Source organism: Mytilus galloprovincialis, chromosome 6, assembly GCF_965363235.1.
Source record: "Mytilus galloprovincialis chromosome 6, xbMytGall1.hap1.1, whole genome shotgun sequence".
Classification (NCBI taxonomy): domain Eukaryota; kingdom Metazoa; phylum Mollusca; class Bivalvia; order Mytilida; family Mytilidae; genus Mytilus; species Mytilus galloprovincialis.
In genome coordinates, this window is record NC_134843.1 from 34,574,042 (window position 1) to 34,599,137 (window position 25,096).

A 25,096-nucleotide genomic window follows, 5' to 3' on the forward strand; every position below is an offset into this window, starting at 1 on the left:
CAAGTTCAAGGGAGATAATGCAGCCCCATGCCGAATGTGGACAAGCACCTGTTTAGATTTCCTTCAACCAAGATATATACAATAGCTACATGTAACAACAATTTAATTCTATATTCTACTACACCTGGGATCACACGGTAAATTATAAGTCAATATATGAAATATGGAATTGTTGACACGTTTCAACAGAAGTGTTTTACAAACAAAAAGGGGGAGGGACATCCAATAATATGATTTTAGTTCAGAATCCGTGGCAAATTATTTTATATACAGTTTACACAATATAAATGTAACTCACAAATAGAAAAAAAAATAACAATACAAAATTACAAAATTATACCAGAATATAAATAAAATAAAATGATTTCCTTGTATGTCCATATGCATGATTGATACTAGTTACATTACTTTATAAAATATGACCTAGCTTCTTTAACAAAAATATGCTCATTCAAATGTTATAAACATGCAATCTGAAGAGTATTTACTCGAAAATAGGGAAGTTGACCAAATCTATTAATTCGTGTTAAAATGTTAATAAAGAAGGAAGTGCAACTTACTAGTCATGTCTGGAAAACTATAAAGCTGAATATAGTAAATATACAACATGTCAATATGGGTTTCTGATATCATATAATCTCAGTCAATAATGGACGTCTTTCATTGACCAGTGTCCAGGTAAATTCTACCCAAGGTGCACAAAGGAAAAATCAACTTAACCGCCAATAACTAAGAACCAATCAAAACGAGTTCAGTTTCAACCCCCATGAATATGTATGAGTAACATTACTCAATACGTAAATTATATACTAAATCAAGTCATAAAGGATAAATATCCTTTAGTAAAAATACTTTGCAAGAGTGAAATAATTAAACTAAAGACTCAATAAGAATTTGATAAGTAGATTTTTAATATAAATCAATGATTTCAAAAGTGCAAATTACATAATTTATGAAGCATGAAAAATCACTCTGCTACACAAATAATAATGACGTCTTGAAAGATCTTGAAAGGCTATTATATTTTTTTCTTTGACGCCTTACAAAGCAGGAAAGCGTTAAAGGAAAAATTTGAAAAAGTCTTCCAAAAACGTCATAATTATTTGGACTAGATTGATACATGTAATGTATATATATGTGCATAAAAGATACAAATATTTGATTGCTTTATGCAGTGTCTGTGCGTACCCGCATGCAAGTACACGTAGCCAAATTGGCCTTCATAGACTAAGCGTACCGCCTTCAGAAATGTTCAGTTTTATAATTTAATTTCATCGGATCGAGAATAGAATGTGAAAAAAAAGGAAATTATCACAATTAGTGAAACAAATTGATTACTTACAGATATTTTAAGATTTGAAATGTCAAACTTTCGACTTTGAAAATTAAAGTTCAATGCAAATTTTATTTTTACAACATCCCTAGTAAGTTTCATAGGGGGTTTCAATGGGGGGTTCTGATCCCGGATCCCGCTTACTGTTTTGTCAGATTCCTGTATCCCACTTAGATCCACTTACACTATGTACGTACTAAGCAATTCTCATTTTTTTTTGTAATTTCCAGTGTCCCTTTAGACTTCATTTCCCGTTTTCACAGCACAATAATTCCACTTTCATGTGTCCCGTCCCATCCCATGTCATGCTGAGACCCCAATGAGACCCATTTCATAGGACGGAATCTGGTTAGTTTTTGAAATTTTTCCTTTAAATATTTATTGTAATTTGTAATTATTGATAGAATGGTATTTTTTTAAAATGAGAATCAAATTAAATAGGCATTACAAACCAGTGAGAAAAACAGAAACAAAATAAGAACAGTTAAAAGTTGTTAAAATAAATGATCTTAAATATAAAAATCGTTAATGCAATAGATTATCTATAGATAGATAACACATTATTAATTCAAACAAATTTATTCATCATACACAACTCTTTTTATTTTAACCTTGTATATATATGAATACCTGAAATAATTTATTATATTTCACGGGTGCAACAGTAGAAATAGCAAACGATAAGTCTAGAGTTCTGAATGGATATAAAATTATCAAATGCATCTAGATTTAGACATATGGAATTTTATCTTATTACTTTAAATTGTGTATATATATATACTCAACTTTATTTTTAGTCGTTTTAGATATTTTAAATATTTTGTTTTTGCTTCCAATTTTATAAGAAAATAAATTTCAAACTCAATTTTGTTTACATGTATTTATTCAAATTCAGTATAATTTTATTCTTTTAATGTGCATTTACTATGTTTACATTTACTTTCTATTTTTCAAACTAATACATAAACAAAAATTAAAAATTATCATTTGCCATTCTCTTCACTGAATTCACTTAATCAAGAAACATCTGAAAATTTTAGTTTCTCTATTACATTTCATTCCTGATCATATGACAGTTTATTATAAAATCGGTTGCGGGTACGTGTAGCCTAGAAAGGCCAATTTGGGTACGTGCAGACACTGCCATTGTGACAAGTTACATATCAAGTTAGAATTTTGATATGGTGTGATGATTTTGGAAGAGTTATGGTCATTTTACTTAGAAAATACAGTTTTCGGCACTTTTTAGCTCACCTGGCCCGTCCATTGTCTTGAACTTTTACAAAAATCTTCTCTTCTGAAACTACTGGGCCAAATTAAACCAAACTTGGCCACAATCATCATTGAGGTATCTAGTTTAAAAAATGTGTCCGGTGACCTGGCCAACCAACCAAGATGGCCACCATGGCTAAAAATAGAACATAGGGGTAAAATGCAGTTTTTGGCTTATAACTCAAAAACCAAAGCATTTAGAGCAAATCTGACATGGGGGTAAAATTGTTAATCAGGTCAAGATCTATCTGCCCTGAAATTTTCAGATGAATCCGACAACCCGTTGTTGGTTTGCTGCCCCTGAATCGGTAATTTTAAGGAAATTTTGCTGTTTTTGGTTATTATCTTGAATATTATTATAGATAGAGATAAACTGTAAACAGCGATAATGTTCAGCAAAGTAAGATTTACAAATAAGTCAACGTGACTGAAATGGTCAGTTAACCCCTTTAGGAGTTATTGCCCTTTATAGTCAATTTTTAACCATTTTTCGTAAATCTTAGTTATCTTTTACAAAAATCTTCTCCTCTGAAACTACTGGGCCAAATTAATCCAAACTTGGCCACAATCATCTTTGGGATATCTAGGTTAAAAAATGTGTCCAGTGACCTGGCCATCAAATCAAGTTGGCCGCCACAGCTAAGAATAGAACATAGGGGTAAAATGCAGTTTTTGGCTTATAACTCAAAAACCAAAGCATTTAGAGCAAATCTGACATGGGTAAAATTGTTAATTTGGTCAAGATCTATCTGCCCTGAAATTTTCAGATGAATCGGACAACCCGTTGTTGGGTTGTTTCCCCTGAATCGTAATGTTCAGGAAATTTTGCTGTTTTTGGTTATTATTTTGAATATTATTATAGATAGAGATAAACTGTAAACAGCAATAATGTTCAGCAAAGTAAGATTTACAAAAAAGTCAACGTGACCGAAATGGTCAGTTGACCCTTTATGAGTTATTGCCCTTTATAGTCAATTTTTAACCATTTTTCTTAAATCTTAGTTATCTTTCACAAAAATCTTCTCTTCTGAAACTACTGGGCCAAATTAATCCAAACTTTGCCACAATTATCTTTGGGGAATCTAGTTTAAAAAATGTGTTCGGTGACATGGCCATCAAGTCAAGATGGCCGCCACAGCTAAAAATAGAACATAGGGGTAAAATGCAGTTTTGGCTTATAACTCAAACACTAAAGCATTTAGAGCAAATCTGACGAGGTAAAATTGTTTATCAGGTCAAGATCTATCTGCCCTAAAATTTTCAGATGAATCAGACAACCAGTTGTTGGTTTGCTGCCCCTGAATCGGTAATTTTAAGGATATTTTGCTGTTTTTGGTTATTTTTGGTATCTTGAATATAGATATAGATAAACTGTAAACAGCAATAATGTTCAGAAAAGTAAGATTTCCAAATAAGTCAACATGACCGAAATGGTCAATTGACCCCCTAAGGAGTTGTTGTCCTTTATAGTCAATTTTTAACAATTTTCATAAAATTTGTAAATTTTTATTAACATTTTCCACTGAAACTACTGGGCCAAGTTCATTATAGATAGAAATAATTGTAAGCAGCAAGAATGTTCAGTAAAGTAAGATTTACAAACACATCACAATCACCAAAACACAATTTTGTCATGAATCCATCTGTGTCCTTTGTTTAATATTCACATAGACCAAGGTGAGCGACACAGGTTCTTTAGAGCCTCTAGTTTTTGTCATGCTTGAAGATATTGACTTGATATATTTGTTATAATAGTTACACCATGACAAGTTAAAGATCAAGTTAGAATTTTGTTCCAATACCATAAAAACTATGAAATTTTAACTGGTTGAGGAGTATGTATTGCCATGCAACACTCACACAATTATTGTTATTATTCATACATCTGAAATTAATTTCAATTTTGAAATTTTACATTATTAATTTGGTTATCTAGCTGGTAATTTTGCTTTAACTTTTTTTTATTATCATCATAAATCAATCATGTTTGATATTAATCTCATATATGATAATAGGAATACACAATGATTCCACAAACTATCACATCCTTAAAGGCATGATTCCTTGATAAACATTTTACTCTTTCCACAATTTTGGAACTAATTGATAAAAAATGTATGACTAATCGAGGTTTAGTAGATATAATAAGATGTGGTAACTAAGGCTCATATTCCATGTATTCTGGTTACTTTCACTAATATTTCAGTATGATCTAACTGACACACTTAACCATCCAAAACTTGTTTCAGTTTTCATGAAATATTTCTCCATATTCAAATAGAGCATACATGAATAAAATCTCTTATTCATTGATATCTTTACATTTTTTATTTCAGATGAAATAGTACCAATTACCATGGGCATCCCAGGTCTGACAACATTGATAGATGACAACTTGCAGCTTCTTCAAGACTATCAGCTTCATCATTCTAAAGTTATAATCGATGGTAACAACCTCTACCATCTTCTCTTCTACAGTTACAATGTAGGTTACACACATGGAGGTGATTACAATAAATTTTCACGAAAAATTAAAGAATTTTTCGACATTTTAAAATCATGTGATATAGAACCATACATTATTCTAGATGGCGGGTATGAGCCAGACGATCGAAAACTGAAAACATCTTTAGAGAGAGCTACTAAAAGGATACTCTTATCAGGAGCAATAATAAACTCTGATCGGGGGAAAATTCTACCTATCTTGTCTTATGAAGTGTTTATGACGGCATTAGATAATCTTGGTATTCCCCATGTAACATGTGACTTTGAAGCAGACAACCAGATAGCAATATTAGCCAATGATTTCAAATGTCCAGTTATTTCCTTTGACAGCGACTTTTATGTTCTTAATCTTACCGATGGGTTTATTCCATTTGATAGTGTCAACTTTGAAGTCCAGCCAACAGTGAAGGATAGTGAAGGCAATGAATTTAAATATCTTCCTGTCAAAAAGTATTTCACAAAAAACTTTATTTCATGTTTTCCTGAACTTGATAAGGAAGTTTTACCTCTAATGGCAACAGTGCTTGGTAATGATTATGTAAATATTCACACATTTGAAGAATTTTATTCTGCTTTGAAAATTCCTAAACATGCTCCTTTAGGCATTACTGTTACACGAACCCATACAAAAATGATGAAGATAATGAACTGGCTGGAAAGTTTGAAAAGCATTGAAAGTGGAGTAAACAGGCTTATATTGTCAGTTAAACCTGAGAGACGAGATGGTGTGAAAGAATTAATTAAAAAATCAATGGATGCATATACTAACATTACCACATACCGTTCATTCAGTTTGTATGATTTCTTCTTAAATAAAGAAGAGCCATCGAAGAATTATCAGACATCAAGTTATAATAAAAACACCATTCCGTCTTGGTTCATAGATTTTCACAGGCAAGGGAAGATGCCACCTTTCATGCAGAATACTTTGGTTCTTCATAGAAACATCTTACAATGTCAAGTTGAGGAAATAAAAATGCCTTCATCATACAGTTGCTCTACAGACTTACGACAAATTTTATATAGCATATTATTGAGAGATGAATTGAAAAATTTTGCATGTACAGAAATATCTAAGAAATTTTGCGTTGAGGAGTACGATCGACAAGATGGACAGAAAAACGTAAAGAAAAATCTAATTGAAATCATTCCTTCGGTGGAAGGATATGGTGACCTCCCAGGGCTAGGTGAGATTGAGGATATGAAATGTAGCAGAAAGCGAGAACTATTGTGCAAGGTTTTTAATCTAAACTTTAATCAAAGTAACGAGGAAATTATCAGTGATGACATAATTTTGTTTATAATGGCGGTCATATTTTGGATAAGAAATGCAGACCCTAAAACAAATTTACATTCTGTAAAAACAATTCTTGTGTGTTGGGTTGCTCTGTCAGCAAGAACATTTACTGAAGAAGAGGATAAAAATGATTCCACAATAAATGCATCATTTACCAAATCAACTTTAGACCAGAGAGAAAAACTGAAAAAGAATTTAGAAAAGTATTTTCATGCACCACAACATACTGTGAAGCATCCTATTGATATAAGTATCATTCATGGATTTGCACAGTTCCAGTCGTGTTTTTTGTCGACGACACATTTGAATCAAATATTGGGTTTTCCTTTCCCACCTGTAAATCCTTCTTCGATTTTCTGTGGCAGTTTTCTGTACAATTTTTGTAAGGATCTACAAACAAGATCAATTCCCGATCTTTTTATATCAGAAATGTTAGTAAAGCAGTCACCTGCTCTTTCTTTGTTTCAAAATCTTATGTCATTTATTTTGTCCAGAGTTGATGAAGATCAATGCCTAAAAACTGTCACATCATCAAATAAAAGAACCAGAAATAGAAAGAAAAAGAAGTCTGTGACGACGGTTGACAAAAAAATTGACAGCGAAGATGACGAAAGTTCAAATATCAATGAGATCACTGATAAAAGTACTGTTTGGAAAATGAAAACAAATATCAAAGCTTCTTGCGAACTGTCGAATAGATTTAATTTTCTAGATATTGATGATTCTGATGATACTGATAGTTAATATCTAACAAAGTAACTTGTGTAATTAAAAATGAAAAAATAGAAATGATTGTCTTTGCTTTAAAAAAGTTAGTTTCATTGTAGTTTGGCATACCTTATGGGCAGATATAAATGGGTACCAATAATTGCAGAACTGGGCATGTGTAGGATTTAATAATGTCCCCAAAGAAAAAATGTCCACCGGACACATTTTCATAGTAAATACTGTCCAAGGACAATATTTACTTATTTAGATGTGTCCTGGACACAATTTTCTATAAAAATATGTCCTCAGGTATGAAAAAGTGTCCATGAACATTGACATAATTCACTACCACAATATTGTCCAGGTGGACATTTTTTTCACAGGACATTGTGTACGCAAAGGCATTTTTTGTTATGATTAAAGTTTTAAATTATATCAATTACCTTGTTATTATTAAATGTATTTTACATGTTTTAACTCTAATTACAAATTTTTATTAATTGTTACTTTGACATATAGAGCTGTCTCATTGGCCCTCATACCATCCTTATCTTCATATTTATATTTTTTATAATATAATTATATACATGTCATGCATGTATAATTCAAACTCAAATAAGTAACAGATGCTGTTCAGTTTTATTTTCCTTGGAGGACACAATTTAATAACATTTACTACAAAAGTTGCTGTAAAATGCTTCCCACTTAGGAGACAGTATTTCATGGCAGTGGACATTATTTATTTTCTATTGCCTTCTTCTCTGACATAATAAATATAATTAAGTTCTTCTGATTTGATTTTACACTTCCTTCTTATTGTTATTCTTTCATTGTCATTACCATTTGCTGGGAATTTCTAAGAACTTAAATTTCTCTATATTCACTTCCATCCATTATTTGTTTGTTTACATTTGTATATTAATCAATTTCTCATCAATCCTTCATATTTTAATTAGAATTCAAGTATAATAAAACTTTTAAATGACCTTTGTATTACTTCCCTTGGAGGACACAATCTAATAGCAACTTCTATGAAAATTTGTCCTGTGGGTGGACACTATTTCATATCTTTTACAGTAAAAATCTGTCCATTTGAGGGACACTATTCCATGGCAATGGACATTATTAAATACCAAAATTCTATGAAAAACTGTCCATGTGGACACTTTTTCACAGGACACTATTATGTCTTACACATGCCCATGAAGATATACTGACATCAGACTTATAAAGCATGCATAATTCTTCAAGGTTTATTCGTACTGAACACAATTAGCAAAATGCTGCATAATTCCTTTTTCCTGATTAATAGAATTTTAATGATTAAGATTTTAAGTGCACAGTTTTGCAAGTTTTTGCATGATTATGCAAGGATTTCACTCCTGTGTACAGTTTTATAATTATTTTCATAATTCTACAATGATTTCATTCAAGTTAAAAAATTATTACCAATGAGACAATGGTCCACCAACACTTAAATGAAGTGGATGTAAGCAATTAAAGGCAACTGTATGGTCTTCAACAGTGAGAAAACAACTTATTCCACTCTTGATACATGTAACATTGTCTCAAGAAAAGAATAAACAAATGCATTTTTATTACTACATGCATGGCCATATCCTAGAAATGTCAATTAGCAAAATGTCGAAACATTACACTTTCGTCACGTCTCAAATGGAACAAACATATACAATAATCACTAGCAAAAGCAAATTGATCCATATCATTTATTTAAGAATTGAATGCTTCTTTTTGCAAATTTATTGGGGTGTAAAAGCATTGACTGAAGTACATTTTGTCTTCCGAGCTTCATTCTAAAAATGTGTGCACGGTCAACGCTTTTACAACCCTATAAAGTTACAAAAAGAAGCATTCAATCCTTATAATTACATTTTTTAGCTATGATCATGAAAACACGTATTTTACATATTTTTTTTATTTAATTCACCTGTGCTCTTTATTGTTGGACCACGTGTTATCATAAATGAAAAGTTGTATTGAGCAATGCAACTGCTTACGGAATAACACATGATGTGCAGTTAGCCAATCAGAATAAAGTATTATAATGAAACATACATCTAATGTAATTATAAGATGAAATCTAAGAATTAGGATAGGAAAGAGACAATCAAACTATATGAAGACCAAAATTAAAATATTGCTGCACAGTTTGTGATCCACGCACTTCAGAAAAAATCAATACAGACTGGAAGAGCTGCAACAGATATCAGAGCAACATCAGTGTATTTGAAATCCTACTTAATCTAAACAGCCAAACCTAACAAGATGCAGGTTAAAAACCAGACCTATAATATTCCACAAAGTCATAAACAATGAAATTATTATACCATTGCAAGATGTATATGTACATTTGCTGTTGTGAGCCAAGGCTCCGTGTTGAAGGTCGTACATTGACCTATAATGGTTTACCTTTTTTTTAAATTGTTATTTGGTTGGAGAGTTGTCTCATTGGCACTCACACCACATCTTCCTATATCTATTGTTTGTACTCATAAAAAGACTGTTTAAAACAAGATCTACCCACCAGCAAACAAACATACAACTTAAATGTAAAAAAGACAGTTATTCACATACTGTAGCCAAACAAAATAATAGAGCTCATGAAAAAAACTGTTGAAAAATATTTTTAAATTCCATACATTTTGCAATGCTCAAAAATATATATAACTTGATTTGCTTGAAAAAACGATAAAACAAATTATTTATATAAAAAGAACAAGAAAATGTTGAAATTCCAAGATTCAGAAAAAAAAGTTTATGGATTCCTAAACATATTGACAAAATTTAATACAAGGTGAACACGTTTGTCCACTGCCACTTCTTAAAATTAATGGTCTAAGGAAAATATATGGCTGTGCAGTTGCCGTCAACATAATATTAAAACCAGCAGAAAAAGGTAGGGCTCTTGTTGTCATGGACAAACGTGATAACATGTAGGAGGCATAATGTCAACTTTCTGATGACAAATTTTTACAGAAATTAAGACTCATCCAATTTTCCAATTCAACCGCGATCAATGCAGCCTTGAAATCATGGTTGAACATGGTCAGAAAGATGAAGACATACTTGAATTATACAGTCTGCAAAAAAAAAATAGCCAGTTTATGTGTTGTGACAATGAAACAAGCGAGATACTTTTGGGTTGAACTCCAGGCACTCCGATATAATTGCTTTAAAATTGATTGAAATTTAGGCTGAAACCATGCATTCAAAACCGAAATGATAATTTTTCCATCCCATTGTTTTTATATATTTGGCATTACACACTTTTTGTTTTGCATGTTCTGAGCGGTGATTCCTGAAAAAAAGCTCTTTAAAGGCATAAGTAATAGCTGCACTTTGCATAGTTTTTTGTAGAGCCTGCAACTTCTGTCGCAGAAAGCTTGACATAGAGATAGAGATCTGGCAGCAGTAGCATTAGGTTACTACTCAGAAGCTTTACATTTTTTGAAGGTGGAAGACCTGGATGGTTCATACTTTGTATATTGATGCATTATGCTCTGAAGTTTACGTGTCATATGTCCATTGTCCTTGACCTCATTTTCATGGTTCAATGACTACTTGAAAATAGTTGAAATTTTTTGTAATGTCAATTTCTCTATTATTATGAGTAATAGGATAACTATTTTTAGTATACATGTACCTTGCAAAGTCTTCATGTCTGTCTGACAGTCTTCATCTGACCTCATTTCATGGATCAGTGAACAAGGTTAATTTTTTGTGGTCAGGTCCATATATATCAGATGTTATAAGCAATAGGTCTACTATATTTGTTGTATGGAATGATTATAAGGTGTACTTGTCCAATAGCAGATGTCATCTGACATTGACCTCATTTTCATGGTTCATTGACAGGGGTCGAATTTAAGCTTTTTAGTGTACTGGCCAGCCGGACCAGCAGACTTAAAATCTATTGGTCCGTCTCAAAATTTACTGGTCCTGCAAAAGTGACATTCATTTGATAACCACTAAAAGATATGACAGATGTTTAGTTTTATTTTCCTCAGCTGCTTTCCTCTTCTTTATTCCAGTAGATATTTGTGCTGTTCTGTTTGTTCATGAGCAAGTACAAAGTCTTACTTAAAATTTGAAGATCCAATTACAAAAATACATTTCTCATCTAGGTCTGTCACTGCAAATTGTTCACATGTTTTACAATGCCTTTACAATTTAACCATTCGAGTTCTTTTTCCCAGGATATTTTCTATTCATGTTTCCTTTTGTCAGTTGAAAAATCTTCCTTTTGAATGCCGCTTAATTAATTAATTTGTTTTGCCCGGCGTTTTAACTCCATTTAAAAATTTCCACATTTTGTGTTGTTGTGTAGTGCGCTCACCTGAGATTTTAAAAATAGTACCCCCAGTACCCTAAAAAATGATTTCTCAGGTTTTTTATTTTGTAAACAAACCGAGATAGAGATGCTATCAGTGATTTTAACGAAAAATTTCTACTGGTCCGTCGGACCACCAGCTGACAAAATCTACTGGTCCGACACAAATTCTACTGGTCTCGGACCACCGGACCAGCGCCAATTTCGACCCCTGTTCATTGCTCAGTGTTAAGGATGTCATGTTTTGGTCTGGGTTTTTTTAACCATAAGCGATAGGTCAACTATACTTGGCGTGTGAAATGATTGTTTGGCATTGTCATCTGACATTTGCCTCATTTTCATGGTTCATTAGTCAATGTTATGGAGGAGTCTGTAGTTGATGGTTGATGTGGTTAATTGTACTTTCCACCATTTATACTGATTCTTATTATCTATTTTATGCATTATTGACCCTGGCTTAATACTGAATTGCCAGGTTTGACTCCATTCAGCATTTTATAATCTGATGCATCCTGGGAAATATGTTTTTAAAAAAATACAACACATAATGATTGGTTTACAGTGGATATTTTACCAATGGAACAACTGTATTTTTATTTGGTAAACAAACAATAAACTTACTTACCGTACATCTTTATGATTGTAAATTAAAGATTGGCAAAGAAGTCCCTTGAAAAACCCTATATATAGATATATATGTATTTTTATGTATTGTGTTTTCAAATCGGCTGTTAGTTTTCTCGGAAGATGAATTGTTTCACCATGTTCCTCTTGAGGCCTTTTATAGCTGAGTGAATAATAGTTTGTTGAAAGATCTACAGTGACCTATAATTATTTTTGTCAATTAAACTCAGATAGATAGTTGTCTCATTGACAATATAATAGCAAATCTGCTTATATTTTAATAAAGTTTGAAACAGACAAACATGAACAACCTGACCATGTACCCTATGAGACTCAAATCATCAATTGATAAAATACACATGAAACACGAAACATACTTTAATACTATTAAACTTTAACAAACACAAGGCTATGACTATAGGACAATAAATACAGCATGGTAGAAATAACAATCATTATCAGATCCTATTTCTTCCAATATACCGGGTAACCTGAAAATCTTGAAGTTCAAAAGAAATAAAAACATCAAAACCTACGGATTTTTTTTTAAATTGTGTAGTACAAATATCTACTTTAAATGTTAGAAAAAAAACAAAATTCATAATTTGTTTAGAAAAATAAAGCTATTTTATTCTACCATAATGGTAGAACACATACCTAACCTTATATCAGATTCAATGTTAAAAAAAACACTTTTTCATCAATCTGTATAACTACATTCTACATGTACTACATGTACAATGTATGATGACAATACCAGAGAATATATCAGAACTTTTTAATTAAAACTATCTAAAAAAAAAAACATGTCAGATTGCAAAAACTTGAGTAGAGATTTTCAAATGAATGTCACAATCTCCTCACACTTGAATCATTCAAGTTGAATGTATTACATTGTATTGCTATGTTATGATCCTACCTCTTTTTATTTTTAACTGCATAATATTAGGTCAGAGTACACAGTTATCGTCCCTTGATTTTCATTGTCCACGAAATAGTCCCTAGTCTGGACAGTGTGTTACTTGCTAATTTTTTTATACCCCTTCCAAATTTATTTCTTCAAGTTTTATGCCTCAAATAGCAAGTAGGGGGATGAAATGACACTGTACAAAAGTTTGGGTCATGAATTTGAAAGTCAAGTAGTGGTCCAGCTAAAAAGGTTAAAAATTAGCATTTCCGAAGCTTTTAAAAGATTTAAAGACCCCTTAACATAAAAGTGTCAATATTCTGAGTTAGAGCTGATGAAGTTTTCTATAATTTTGATATAATTTGTCACAAAATTAGTACAACACACTGTAAAAATATTATTCAGAAAGCAAAGGTGAGATTTTTGTTACTTTCATTTATCATCTGATGGAAATGCACTACGAAATAACTGTGGTCTCGGACTCTAGAGTAAAATTTTATCAATGTAAATCTAGATCGTCATTTATGAACTTTGTACCACAATTAGACCAGATGTCAACAAAAATTATTAATGAAACTTTTTATTCTCCTAGGCCTAGAGTCATTCAGATCCCATCATTATAACAAAACAAATTTGTTTTCCAGTTTGAAAAAGTGTAAACTCTTGTAAAATGATTCTTTACTTTGAATTGTGATCTCTTAGGTTATAAAGCATGTACTGTAAATTAACAAAATGTAATGCCCATCACTTTTTTACCCTCAATATAATATTAAAAGATGATTTTTTAACATAAAAAAATAATCTTGTGAACGTAGTACCAAAGATTTTATGAAACAAAATTCAAATAATATCACTGCCAGATACAAAAATAACAGAATATAATACAAATGTATTAACAAATACATATTCATACACGTTTTAACTGTGCATGATGTTCATAAGCTAAAAAATATACACGTATATGTAATATACAAAACTGAATTAAAAGATATATAACATCTGGAAATGACACTATAGTTAAAATCATGAAAGATGGGGTCCCCGTCCTAATATAAATTAATTCATTACATTGAAAATTGAAGATATTACAGAAGATAGATTAATCAGATAATGTAGGTAGAATCAAAGTGGAAGAATAAAGAAAATGTTAGCCTTTTTTTTTTTTAGATGTTTCACTGTTATAATGTCAAACTCAAAAGAATGGATAACAGATTTATAGAATTGTCACGAATATATTCTTTCGGGTGCTACTTATATGTCTTAAAAACTTTTGACTCTAAATTACAAAAGTATATATAGATACTGATTTTTGTTTAAGGCAAAGCAGGTCACTTGCAATGCCAATAGTTCATTAAACGATCAGTGATTTTAAATGTTTAAATTCTTATGTAGTGATTTGATTAGGATAGCCTTTTATTAATTTAACTGATATTAAGATGTTTATTTTAATGAAGCTGTTAATGAGAAATATTATAAATTTATAATCCTAAAAAGAAATTTTGTTCAATTTCATACGCAAGACAACTTTAAATTTCAATAAGGCCAACAAAACAAATCTGTTGCCTTAACAAAAAATACTAGTTAATCATGAACATTTCAGTCAAACTTACTATTAATTTTAGTCATAAAGGGCCCAATATAGTTTATAGTCTGTATAGTCAGTAAAACATTTTACAAAAAATAAAACGATTCTATCTACCTACGGCTACTTGCCCTATATTTGTTTTCCTGCCAGAAGGCAGCGACAGATTTATTTTGCCTGATAATAAACATCATAAAAAATGTAGCTCTTCTATTTTTCAGATTGATTTCAAATTTACACTTGTCGGACTACAAGAAATTGTTAACAAAAGAGTTAATTACTTTGAAATGAGCCAGATCTAATAATTCAATATGAAAAGATTCTTCAGAATAGTTTTAAGTATGAAATTTCATAACAAGACAAATAAGAAAAACAAAAATACAAGCCAATATAAAAAATAGCACTAAATACAAAATGGTTACAGATACATATAACAAAAAACTAAAACAAACCAGATCTACTAAATTCAGACCTATTTTGGTAATAGGAGCTACAATTTATAAACTGTATAAGTCATGTGCAATAATTTTCCAAATAAGTGCAATTTCATACATTTTTATATAAAAGCCTTAAAGTCATAGGCTCATTAGCTTCATATTTTTTTCTTATTAGTAAATAAAAGAAACTATACTGATTTAAATCCCATTCAAAGTGCCCTTTTTATGACATCTACTCCTCAAGGGAGAAAACTAGGACAATATTTTTTCAAATATTATGTCATCAATATCAATATATATACTTTATTTAAAATGTAGAATGATACTGCCATTAAAAGTGTATATTGTCATTAAACCTAACAATGTATTTGAAAAGTTATTGCAAATGGTACATTAAAAAAAAGAACATTCCTTTTCTATATGATATTGTATACATCATAAAATAAATATTTACAAAAATCTCTGCTTACATACTTTATGATGAAATAATGTGCTTGTTTCTTATCAAACAAATAAATGAAATAAATAATATATGTATGCAACAAGTTTGATTATGTACTGTTGACAGCTTTCTCTATGTAACTTCTTAAATATACATTTGTCTAGGCCATATCTTAGTTCTCAGAATATAAAGACCAGGAAACAATTTAATTTGAGATCAACTTACTAATATGTATAAAAGTTTATTCACAACCATAAATTATAAACAGTAACAGGGGCAAATTTAGAAAGATACCCAAAACTTGGAAGAGATTTCTAAAACTATTCCAATTTATGTTAACTTTTTCAATTAAAATTTAAGAAACTTCAAAGACTATGAAAATCAATGGTAATTCTGTCTAGAAAAGTGAAATTCCTGTTTGACCTATGACCTATGTAAGTATGTTCATGATCAGATTCGTGATTTACAAAACACAAATCAATAAGAAACTGAGGGTTAGTCTGATAATAATAATACTGGATTATCTGCAAGTTAATTTTCATATTGGTCCTTACTCCCTCAGGTATAGAAATAAAATGTTTTATGACTGCCAATGAGACAACTTTACACCTTTTGGAAATTTCAAGACTTCAAAACATTTTGATCTATATGAATAGTTCAATACATAGAGAATAATACATGGCAAAATCCGTATCATATGTCGTATCATCCCGAGACATCAATATCAGCCCAAGGGCCTTTAGGCCCGAGGGATGATATTGGTCGAGGGTGATACGGCATGTGATACGGATTTTGCCATGTATTATACGCTTTATCATATATTTCAACAGAAGAGTATTATATTATATGAACTGTTTTCTGATCCATAGCACTGGGTTACCTTCAGTTCTACTTTTGTCTTGTTTAAAAGGCCTTAAAAGAACTGCTCAACTACTTATCCGAAGCACCTGGGTTACCTTACAATTTGCGTACTGTTGTTTTAAAAATATTTTGTTTATTATTGTATTTATTTGTGTGTTTTGTATTTTTTATAGTTGCATTTAGTGTGCCAAAAAATATGAAAACTTGACGTTCGTGACGTCACATACAATATGAAAACTTGACGTTCGTGATGTCACATACCAAAAAATTTCAGAAAAAAATTAAACATTTGTTTTTCATTACAAATTTTATTTACTACCTTTTGTAGTTGTTACTTTATCATATGGTACAAAAAACATTCAAAACAATTAATTCGTGTTGGCCCCAGATGACTTTTAAAATGTAAACATCATTGAAAAAGTTCCAAATTATCTCCCTTTGGTGGAAAAATGCCATTTTTTTGCTTTAAAATTGAAATATCTCTTTTAACTCATCGGTGACCTATATTTTTTAATATAATTTCGATATATGCTGTACTTAAACTAAATTATTGTAAAATATGAGCGATTTCTGTAATAAATTTCTTTTTTTGTTTCGATATTACTTTTATTTCTCCTATTAGTTCAACAGAAAAAAAACACTTTTACAAAGATGTATGCTTCTTTCGAAGGCAGATTGTGAGCGCAAATGAATGGTAACCCCATTTTTTTTATTTTATTTTTCTATTTACTATAAGATAAAGTTCATTTATAGAAAAATATAGAGAAATCCTAAAGAAATGATTTAGACCCGCGAACCCCCTTAAGCAAAAAAACAACCAAAACTGACTTTATGTAAAAAAAAAAAAAAAAGAAAAAAAAAGTAGGGGTGTGATAAAGGGTATGCGATAAAGGGTAGGGGTGTGATAAAGGGTATGCGATAAAGGGTGCGCATCAAAGTTGCGCGATATGGATTAAACAGCAGGCTATTTATCACATATGCAAAACTACTGTATTTACTACTAAACATATGATAAAGTACTTTATCAGATAATAGATACATAATTTGTTAAATGAAAAACTTGATAAATTCCAAAATAATTTAAAAATATATCTAAAAACTTTTTGATAAAGGGGAGATAATTTGTATCATTTCTTCAAATTAGAAAATATTTTAACTGTCAGATCTAACTATAATATTTTTAATAACCTTTACATTAAAAAATATATGAAATGCAAATGATTTCATCTAGCTCTGCAAATAAACTTGTAAGTCTTAACATAAATGTCAAAATAACATATTAAAAGAACAAAAATATAAATGGTGGTCACAAAAAAATATAACAAATTTAAAGCTTTCTGGCTCAAAATATACAAACATGACAAACAGAAATGTGTATTACACATCTGTATTACACTGGCAAGCAATGACACTCTCAGATTTAGTAATTCCTGTATTAACTCACCATTAATTTTACAGATCTGAATGATCATTTATAAATGTTAATAATGAGTTAAGGCTTTAAACAATTACATTGCATTTAAATTTCAAAGTCAGAGCGCTCAAACATAAAGATGAATTAATATTGTTTGGCAGTGCTTGATTGTTATATATATATATATATATTCATTTTGATGTTAAACTTGGAATTAATTCATTATGTCCACAATCTGCCTAATGTGAAAATTGCGCAATATTTGACAGATAAAAAATAATCATACATTGTACATGTTGTATTTACAAAAAGATATAATACATTAATTATTTCAAAACTTAGCAGCTAGTGACATAACAAACCAATGCTGATTTAATTTTAATTTCTCTCAAGTTTCTGTAAAAATATTCATTGCCTATTTCACTCGATTGACATTATCAAAAGTTAAAAAAAAGAAATGGAAAATAAATTATCATTTTTACTGGCAGTTTGAAAACATCTTAACTAAGTATATAAACAAAAAATAATAGTACTTTACATTGGTAATAGAAGACCAAAATATTCTAAAACAATATTAGAAACTTGTAAAAACCATAATACACAAATCTTAAAATACACTGAAAAACTCTTTTAACTCAATCTAAACATGCTAAGAGGACCTTATCACCTTTATATAAAGGAGGAAAAAAACATTTCTAATAAGAAATATCAAATTATCTTGTCTAAATAGTTATCATAGGTACCAGGGTTATATTTTAATACTAAATTCTTTTTCATAGATAAAGCCCAAAGAATTCATTTCAATTTAAAAAAAAAAAACATACTAAACTCAATTAATGAACGTGTTAAATTTTTTTTTTAAATGGATGATTTTTTTTGTATTTGGAGTATTGAAAAGTTGAGCTATGAAAGTTCCGTGAAATTTTGATTTTACATCAATTTACATTTTTGTATATTACAACTTTTCTTTCTTCTGTTTATCATTCACTTGCAGTGTCCATTTAATAATATCAGAATGACTTTTCATATGTACATTCAGTTCTGCTTTGTTAATGGTCTCAAATCCACACTGACAACACCTAAAAGTTACCCAGCAAGCAGCAGATTGTGGATCAACATTGGCAGCATTCATACCTTCCAAGCGATCTTTTAACTTTTGGCGAATTGTTTGGAAAAAGGCTCTAATATCATCCTTCTGACATTCAAAAGTATCAAGTCTACTATCATAATCTATAGCTGCATTAATAACTTCATTTGTAAACTCGTAACTGTAATTCTGATCACTAGCATGTCGCCACATGTGGGATTTTAATGATGGCAGATGGTGGCATACGTAACCACAAATATTACATTTATACTGCTCCAATGGCTGTTGTACAAACCGTTGATCGTTGATATGTCGCTTCATGTGAGATTTTAGACTCCTATTGGATACGGCTGGGAAGTCACAAAGCTCACATTTTAATGTTTTTGGTTCATCATGAATTTTTGCATGATTTTCAAACCGAGTAATGCTGGTCGTATTATATTCACATTTGGCACATTTGAACTCTTTGTTATGAATTTTTGCATGCTGCTTTTGTTCTTGAGGACCTATGGCAACAAAATCACACTCATCACACTGAAAAGATTTCTGGTAACTACACAATTGTTTCTTGTGATTTTTCAGTTCATATTTTGAAATAAATTTTCTGTCACAAACCTCACATTTGTATTGTTTCTTTTCATTGTGACCCCGAACATGATTACGGTAACTCACCGGGTTTGTTGTTTCATAGTCACAATCGTCACAAACAAAAACCTCTTTTTCAGTATGAGCTCTCATGTGAGCTCGCAGCTGACTTTTGTAATTGAAGGCTGATGTACATAACTTGCACTGATATGTACGAACTTTACAATGCTGAATCATGTGATCTTGAAGTGATTCACTTGAGGTAGCAATAAAATCGCACAGCGAACATTCAAATGGCTGTTTAGTTTTGTGTAATCTCATATGCTGTTTGATAACAAATGTGCTAAGATTTGAATAATGACACAACTTGCAACGGTATCTGACTTCCCCTTCTTCCTCCATTCGTTCTACATTTCCCATATTTTCTATTTCTGTTAAATCTTCCAACAACTCTCGTTTCATTCGTTTCTTACTAGTTTTTTTAACGCCTGGAACTTCTTCCAGTTCAGCTTCTGTTTTTGATCTTTCTCTAAGTTGCTCAATAACAGCAAGTAATGAAGATGAGATACCCTGTTTTGGTTTGTCTTCTGTTTCTGTTTCTATGTTTGTATCTGACGGTGAGAATTCTGATTTTAAACTCGTAGGACAAGCTGGATTTTCATTTGGTCCTTTCTTCAAAAGTGAAAGTAGAGTAACAGCTGATTCTGTCATTGAAGTTGATGGTATACGTTTACGCTTCCTTGTGTTTTCTTCTTCCTGTACGATCTCCATGTCACTTTCGTTGCTTGATGTTTCATCATCAGTGTCAATAACCTCCTCCAGTTTGTCATATTCAACAGATGAAACTGTAACCTCTGTCCCAAAATCCTGAAAAATTGTGCTTTCTTTTAAGTCTTCTTCAGATCTGGGAAGTGTTTCTATTATTAGCTTATCCAGTGTTGAAGCTATAACAGTATTTGTATCTGATCCTACACCAGAATCACTTAATTCTGATTGGCTGACTTCAGACACTGCACGAGGACTGTTTTGTTGACTTTTTATACTAGTGTAGCTGATAAGGTTTGTATTATCTACTGATTCCACCACAACATTTTTTCTGTCATCTGTTGAATATATTTTCGGGGTTTCAAGGTTCTCAGGTTGTCGTCTCAACGTTACTGTTTCAACTTCAACATTTTGTTGAATAACTTCGGCCTGGTTAATGTAAGTCTCACTTTCTTGACAGTCTGCAACACTAATAGTTTGCACAGAACTAGGTGCCAATTGTCCCGTGGTGACCTTTGAACTCATCAGTCCTTGGTCTGGTAACATAAATACAACCTTCTCAGCAGGATTCTGTGGTAAAGACGTGATCCCTTTTTCATAAGTATTCACAGTGTCCAAAAATACTGAAATGACAGTTGTTCCAGAGGAGGTTTGTGTAGGGATCAAAATCTCTTGGATACTATCAGATGTTGACGATGGCTGGTTGAAGGAAGGTAAATTGTCACTTTCTCCATTTGTATCTTTTTGTTTGGCTCTCATTGCTAACATATTTGCCAGAAAAGGAGCTACTGGGCTAACAGACGACATCTTGTTAATTTCCTGAGCTTTCTCAAAAACTACTGTTTTTGTGTTATACATAGGAAGATTTCCTCCTTGGCTCTCAGCTGATGGTATTGCTGTTGCTACAACAGGTTTTTCTCCTTCTACTCCTGGTGGAAGTAATATTTCTTCATAAATACTCAAAGGGCCATTCTGAAACATAGGATAATCGATATCTTTATTTCCTGAATGTTTCCAGATATGAGCTTTGATTGTTCGCTGATAGTCGCATGTATAACCACAAATAGTACATCGAAATTTTGCATTTGATGTGTTATATACAAAAGGCAAGCTCTCAGAGCCCTGATTTGTTTCATTTGTTACAGGATTACTTGGTTCTGACTTCCCATCAAATTGCTTTTCATCCTGGTAATTAACAATGGGTATTTTATCAATATCTTGCGTTGGTTTTGGAATCTTCTGTAGTTTTATAGTCTTGGGCAACATGGGCAACTTTTGATCTAATTTCTTCTGTTGCACAACCATCTCATTCATGATTTGAGGCTGTGTTTGATTAAGTTTTGATTGTTCAGGATACTCCAGTGACTTGTCTGTGTGAATCTGTAAATCTGGTCTATGTGTCAGCATGTGAACTACAAATACATAGGCTTCACTACAAGAGAATTCACATTCCACACATTTATATTCTGCTTTACCTTCAGGTGTTGTGGTCTGAGGTTGCTGCTTTATATTTTCTGCAACATCTTTCGAGATGAGAGGTGTTTTTTCACCAGACTCTTCCTGCTCAATATGGACTAGCATGTGCTCTTTCATCTTCAAAATATCACCAGACACAAACCCACACTCAGAACATTTCATCATTTTTCTTTCAATGGGTATATTTTGAACTGGTTCATTTCTCATATTTTCCACAGTTTCTGCTTTCTTCTGAGCCTCTATACTCTCACGGTGTGTTTCAGCATGTGCACAAAAATGTTCAAAACTCTTACTCCTGTGATTACACATTTCACACACATACATTTGTGAGCACTGAGTCTTGTGTAATTTCAAATGTTCTTCAATCTCTGTCTTATTAACAGCCATGTAACTACACACATCGCACACATACAGTTTATCAACATTGTGCACAGACTTCATGTGTGGTTCAACATCTGGCTGATAAATGGAAACCTTGCATATAGGGCAGGCCACCATCTTCTGATGAAGTTTAACATGATTGGTTAAATGTCCTTTCTTACGAAATGTGGCATTACAATGAGTACATACAAATGGCCTCTCATTTGAATGAACCATCAGATGTTCTCGTAAAGAGTGGCTACGCTTCCCAGCATAATTACAAAATGGACATTTATATGGTCGGCTAGCACAATGGACAAGATCTACGTGTTGTTTAAGGTAATGTTTGTTATGGCTAGAGTAATCACATTCTTCACATTTATGTACTTCCTGACTTGTCAATAAAGACGATTGTGAGGTTTGGGCTGACGATTCTGGAGTTGGCATGGATACATACAAGTTTGGTGGTGATTGCGATGTTGATGTAGTAGGTGTTGTCATGGAAGAAGCAGATGTAACTTTAGAAATATTTTCTACGATAATGATTGGACTGTTCATGAATCCTTTCTCTTTAGCAAGTTGTTCCACCAGTTTCTGAGGTGACTGGACATTTTTAGATGTATATAGCGTAATAACTGGGTCGGACATCTTAACCTCTAGGGAACTGTCATGGTTTTGAGATTTCTGTACTTGATTGACTACTGCCTGTAACTGACTGAGATTCTGACCACTTGTAAACTGTTGAGATTCTGAATTATTATCAGATAGCACAGATGGCTTGACGATTCCTGTCAAGGAATTGACAGTCTGTAAATGATTAGCACTGACGGACATCATTCAAATTGAATTCAGATCTTTATAAAAACTTTTACAGCTTACAATCTGCCACCTGAAAAAAAAAATGAAAGTAGGTGAAATATAAGTTTAACGCCAAAGATATAGCATCTAGAAAATAAATAATCGCTTTATACAACCTGAACCACATACTTTACAACTTAAGTGGAATATTTGATGGGTGTCAATGAGCCTAGCTTTGTTCACTGCCAGAATACCACTAAAAACACCTGAATGCATATTTTAAGAACTTGTTAAAACTACTACATGTACCATTTCAAAATAGTAGGGCTCGAAAGAAACTGATACCCAAAATTTATTATTATTTTTGTCCATCACATGTGCAGGTCATGTTTTTCTCTGGCTGTTTATGACGTATTTACACTAAATCCATTGGATGTTGGATGTGTACGTACCGATTGATAGTTTAGTCTTAGATGCATGATTTGTTTTATTAGTTGTTAGTGGCTTTGAACTAGCAGTCAGATAACTGCAAGTACTCTCAGATCTGTTCCTACTGTCTTTTTTTGTCTGGATGTACAAGTACCTGGCCACGTCCACTTGTATTTTTGTCCATCTGATGAGTTAAGCCTTTTTCAACTGATTTTTATAGTTCGGTCTTATGTTGTACTGTTATACCACTGTCCCAGGTTAGGGGAGGGTTGGGATCCCGCTAACATGTTTAACCCCGCCACATTATTTAAGTAAGTGCCTGTCCTAAGTCAGGAGCCTGTAATTCACATCAATACCCAAAGACCATTTTGCATAAGGCTTTCATACTTGGTAGAACTTTGTGTCTTTATATTGTCTTTACTTTGATATACATGTATTGTCAATTTGATTTAACAATCTTTATGGGAGTAAAGACTTTGACCATATTACAGGTTTTTTTATTCAAACATTTGGAATTGTTATTGCAAGGAAGTTATTGGACATTCTTTTATTATTGTGACAATAACACTATGTTACTGCAACTAAGCAACTCTGAGTCCATTTATAGAAAGCTGTCCCAATTGGCAGAAAGTTTGTCATTATGACATGTTTAGTTGACCATATTATAGTTTATACTGCAACTAGTTATGTTTATTTCCTAAATACAGTAAGTAACACAGCTATATTTTGTGCAATGTCAATTTCATCATGGGACACTTTTTCCACAGTCAGGGGTACATAAAGGGATGAAAATAAGTTTGAAATTTGTGTTACAATTTAAATAGCTATGAATTTATTTATTTTAGTTGCTGTACAAAAGCAATATTAGGTCAATGTCAGAAAAATATCAACTTTTTTGTACTCAGCGCAAAACTCGGGAAGGGCGCTGTAGAAACTCGCCCTTCGCCAGTTTCTCAGTCTCTTACAAAAAAGTAGATATTTTTTTACATTAACCTAGTATATATTGTAAATTTTTTTATCAATACATTTCATAGGAGTTATAGGACTTTGCCAAGGAGATCCACTTAAGTTCAAGTGCATGTAAACAATTATACGGCCTCCAACAATTAGAAAACACACTGTATAATCGGCTATAAAAGGCCCCAACATGAAAAATATTAAACAATATATATTAAATTTAGAATACTCATTTTGAAAAACTTTTGGCAGCTCATCAAGTGGTACATGTCTGATACTACATGTATGCCCCCAAAGAATAAACAATAGTCCCCATAGATTTACTCAAAGTTACCCTGACTTACATGAAAAAATACAAATATAGTAACAGTGTCAAGCTAATGCTATTATTGTTAATTTCTTTATCATTTGGTCTATTGTGGGGAGTTGTTTTGTACCTTTGGCAATCATGCCACATCATCTTTTTATATTAGACTGTCACTTCAATTATGATTATTCAGAAAATTTGTGCTGATCATTCAAATCTTAATATACAAGCTATTATCTTGATTGTTTGATCAAAATGAAAATGAGTTTGATGTATGATCACTAAGCAGCAGAAATAAAAAACATAACATGAAGTTTAAGCATGTTGTAATTTATATCAATTACAAACAATTTAGTAAACTGACTATTAAATGATTGAAGTAATCAAGAAAAACACATTGCATTGATTAAAAGGCTTTTCTTACTTATTTAGATCTCTGTTCTTTCATGTCATTTTTAGTAAATCTATTGACTGTTAATGATAGATGACAATTTAATCAATACACTTAAGCCCCCTAAACAAACCTTTTACAAACTATATGCAACCAACAGTGTTCCAGCTTGAATCTAAGAACAGAAGTATGCTAGTTGAAAAATATT

The 25,096-nt window shown here is 31.7% G+C and overlaps 2 protein-coding genes across 2 annotated transcripts in view; one reads left to right on the forward strand and one right to left on the reverse strand.

Annotated features, from left to right (window-relative positions):
• Position 1: 1 nt before the first annotated feature.
• On the forward strand, positions 2–7,196 carry LOC143079442 (single-strand DNA endonuclease ASTE1-like). Its single transcript, XM_076254783.1, has 2 exons — positions 2–137; positions 4,942–7,196. The coding sequence occupies exon 2, from the start codon at positions 4,962–4,964 to the stop codon at positions 7,149–7,151; it is 2,190 nt and encodes a 729-aa protein (XP_076110898.1). The 5' UTR covers positions 2–137; positions 4,942–4,961; the 3' UTR covers positions 7,152–7,196.
• Positions 7,197–18,549: 11,353 nt separating this feature from the next.
• Positions 18,550–25,096, reverse strand: part of LOC143079438 (uncharacterized) — an 8,077-nt gene continuing 1,530 nt past the window's right edge. Inside the window, exon 2 of the mRNA XM_076254775.1 lies at positions 18,550–22,895. Coding sequence (XP_076110890.1) covers positions 18,689–22,843 — 4,155 coding nt within the window. The 5' untranslated portion in view covers positions 22,844–22,895 and the 3' untranslated portion in view covers positions 18,550–18,688. The remainder of the gene's footprint in view (positions 22,896–25,096) is intronic.

What these genes read in the sequence shown, in the direction of transcription:
- LOC143079442 (XM_076254783.1), top strand. Translation starts at nt 4,962, where the DNA reads ATGGGCATCCCAGGTCTGACAACATTGATAGATGACAACTTGCAGCTT.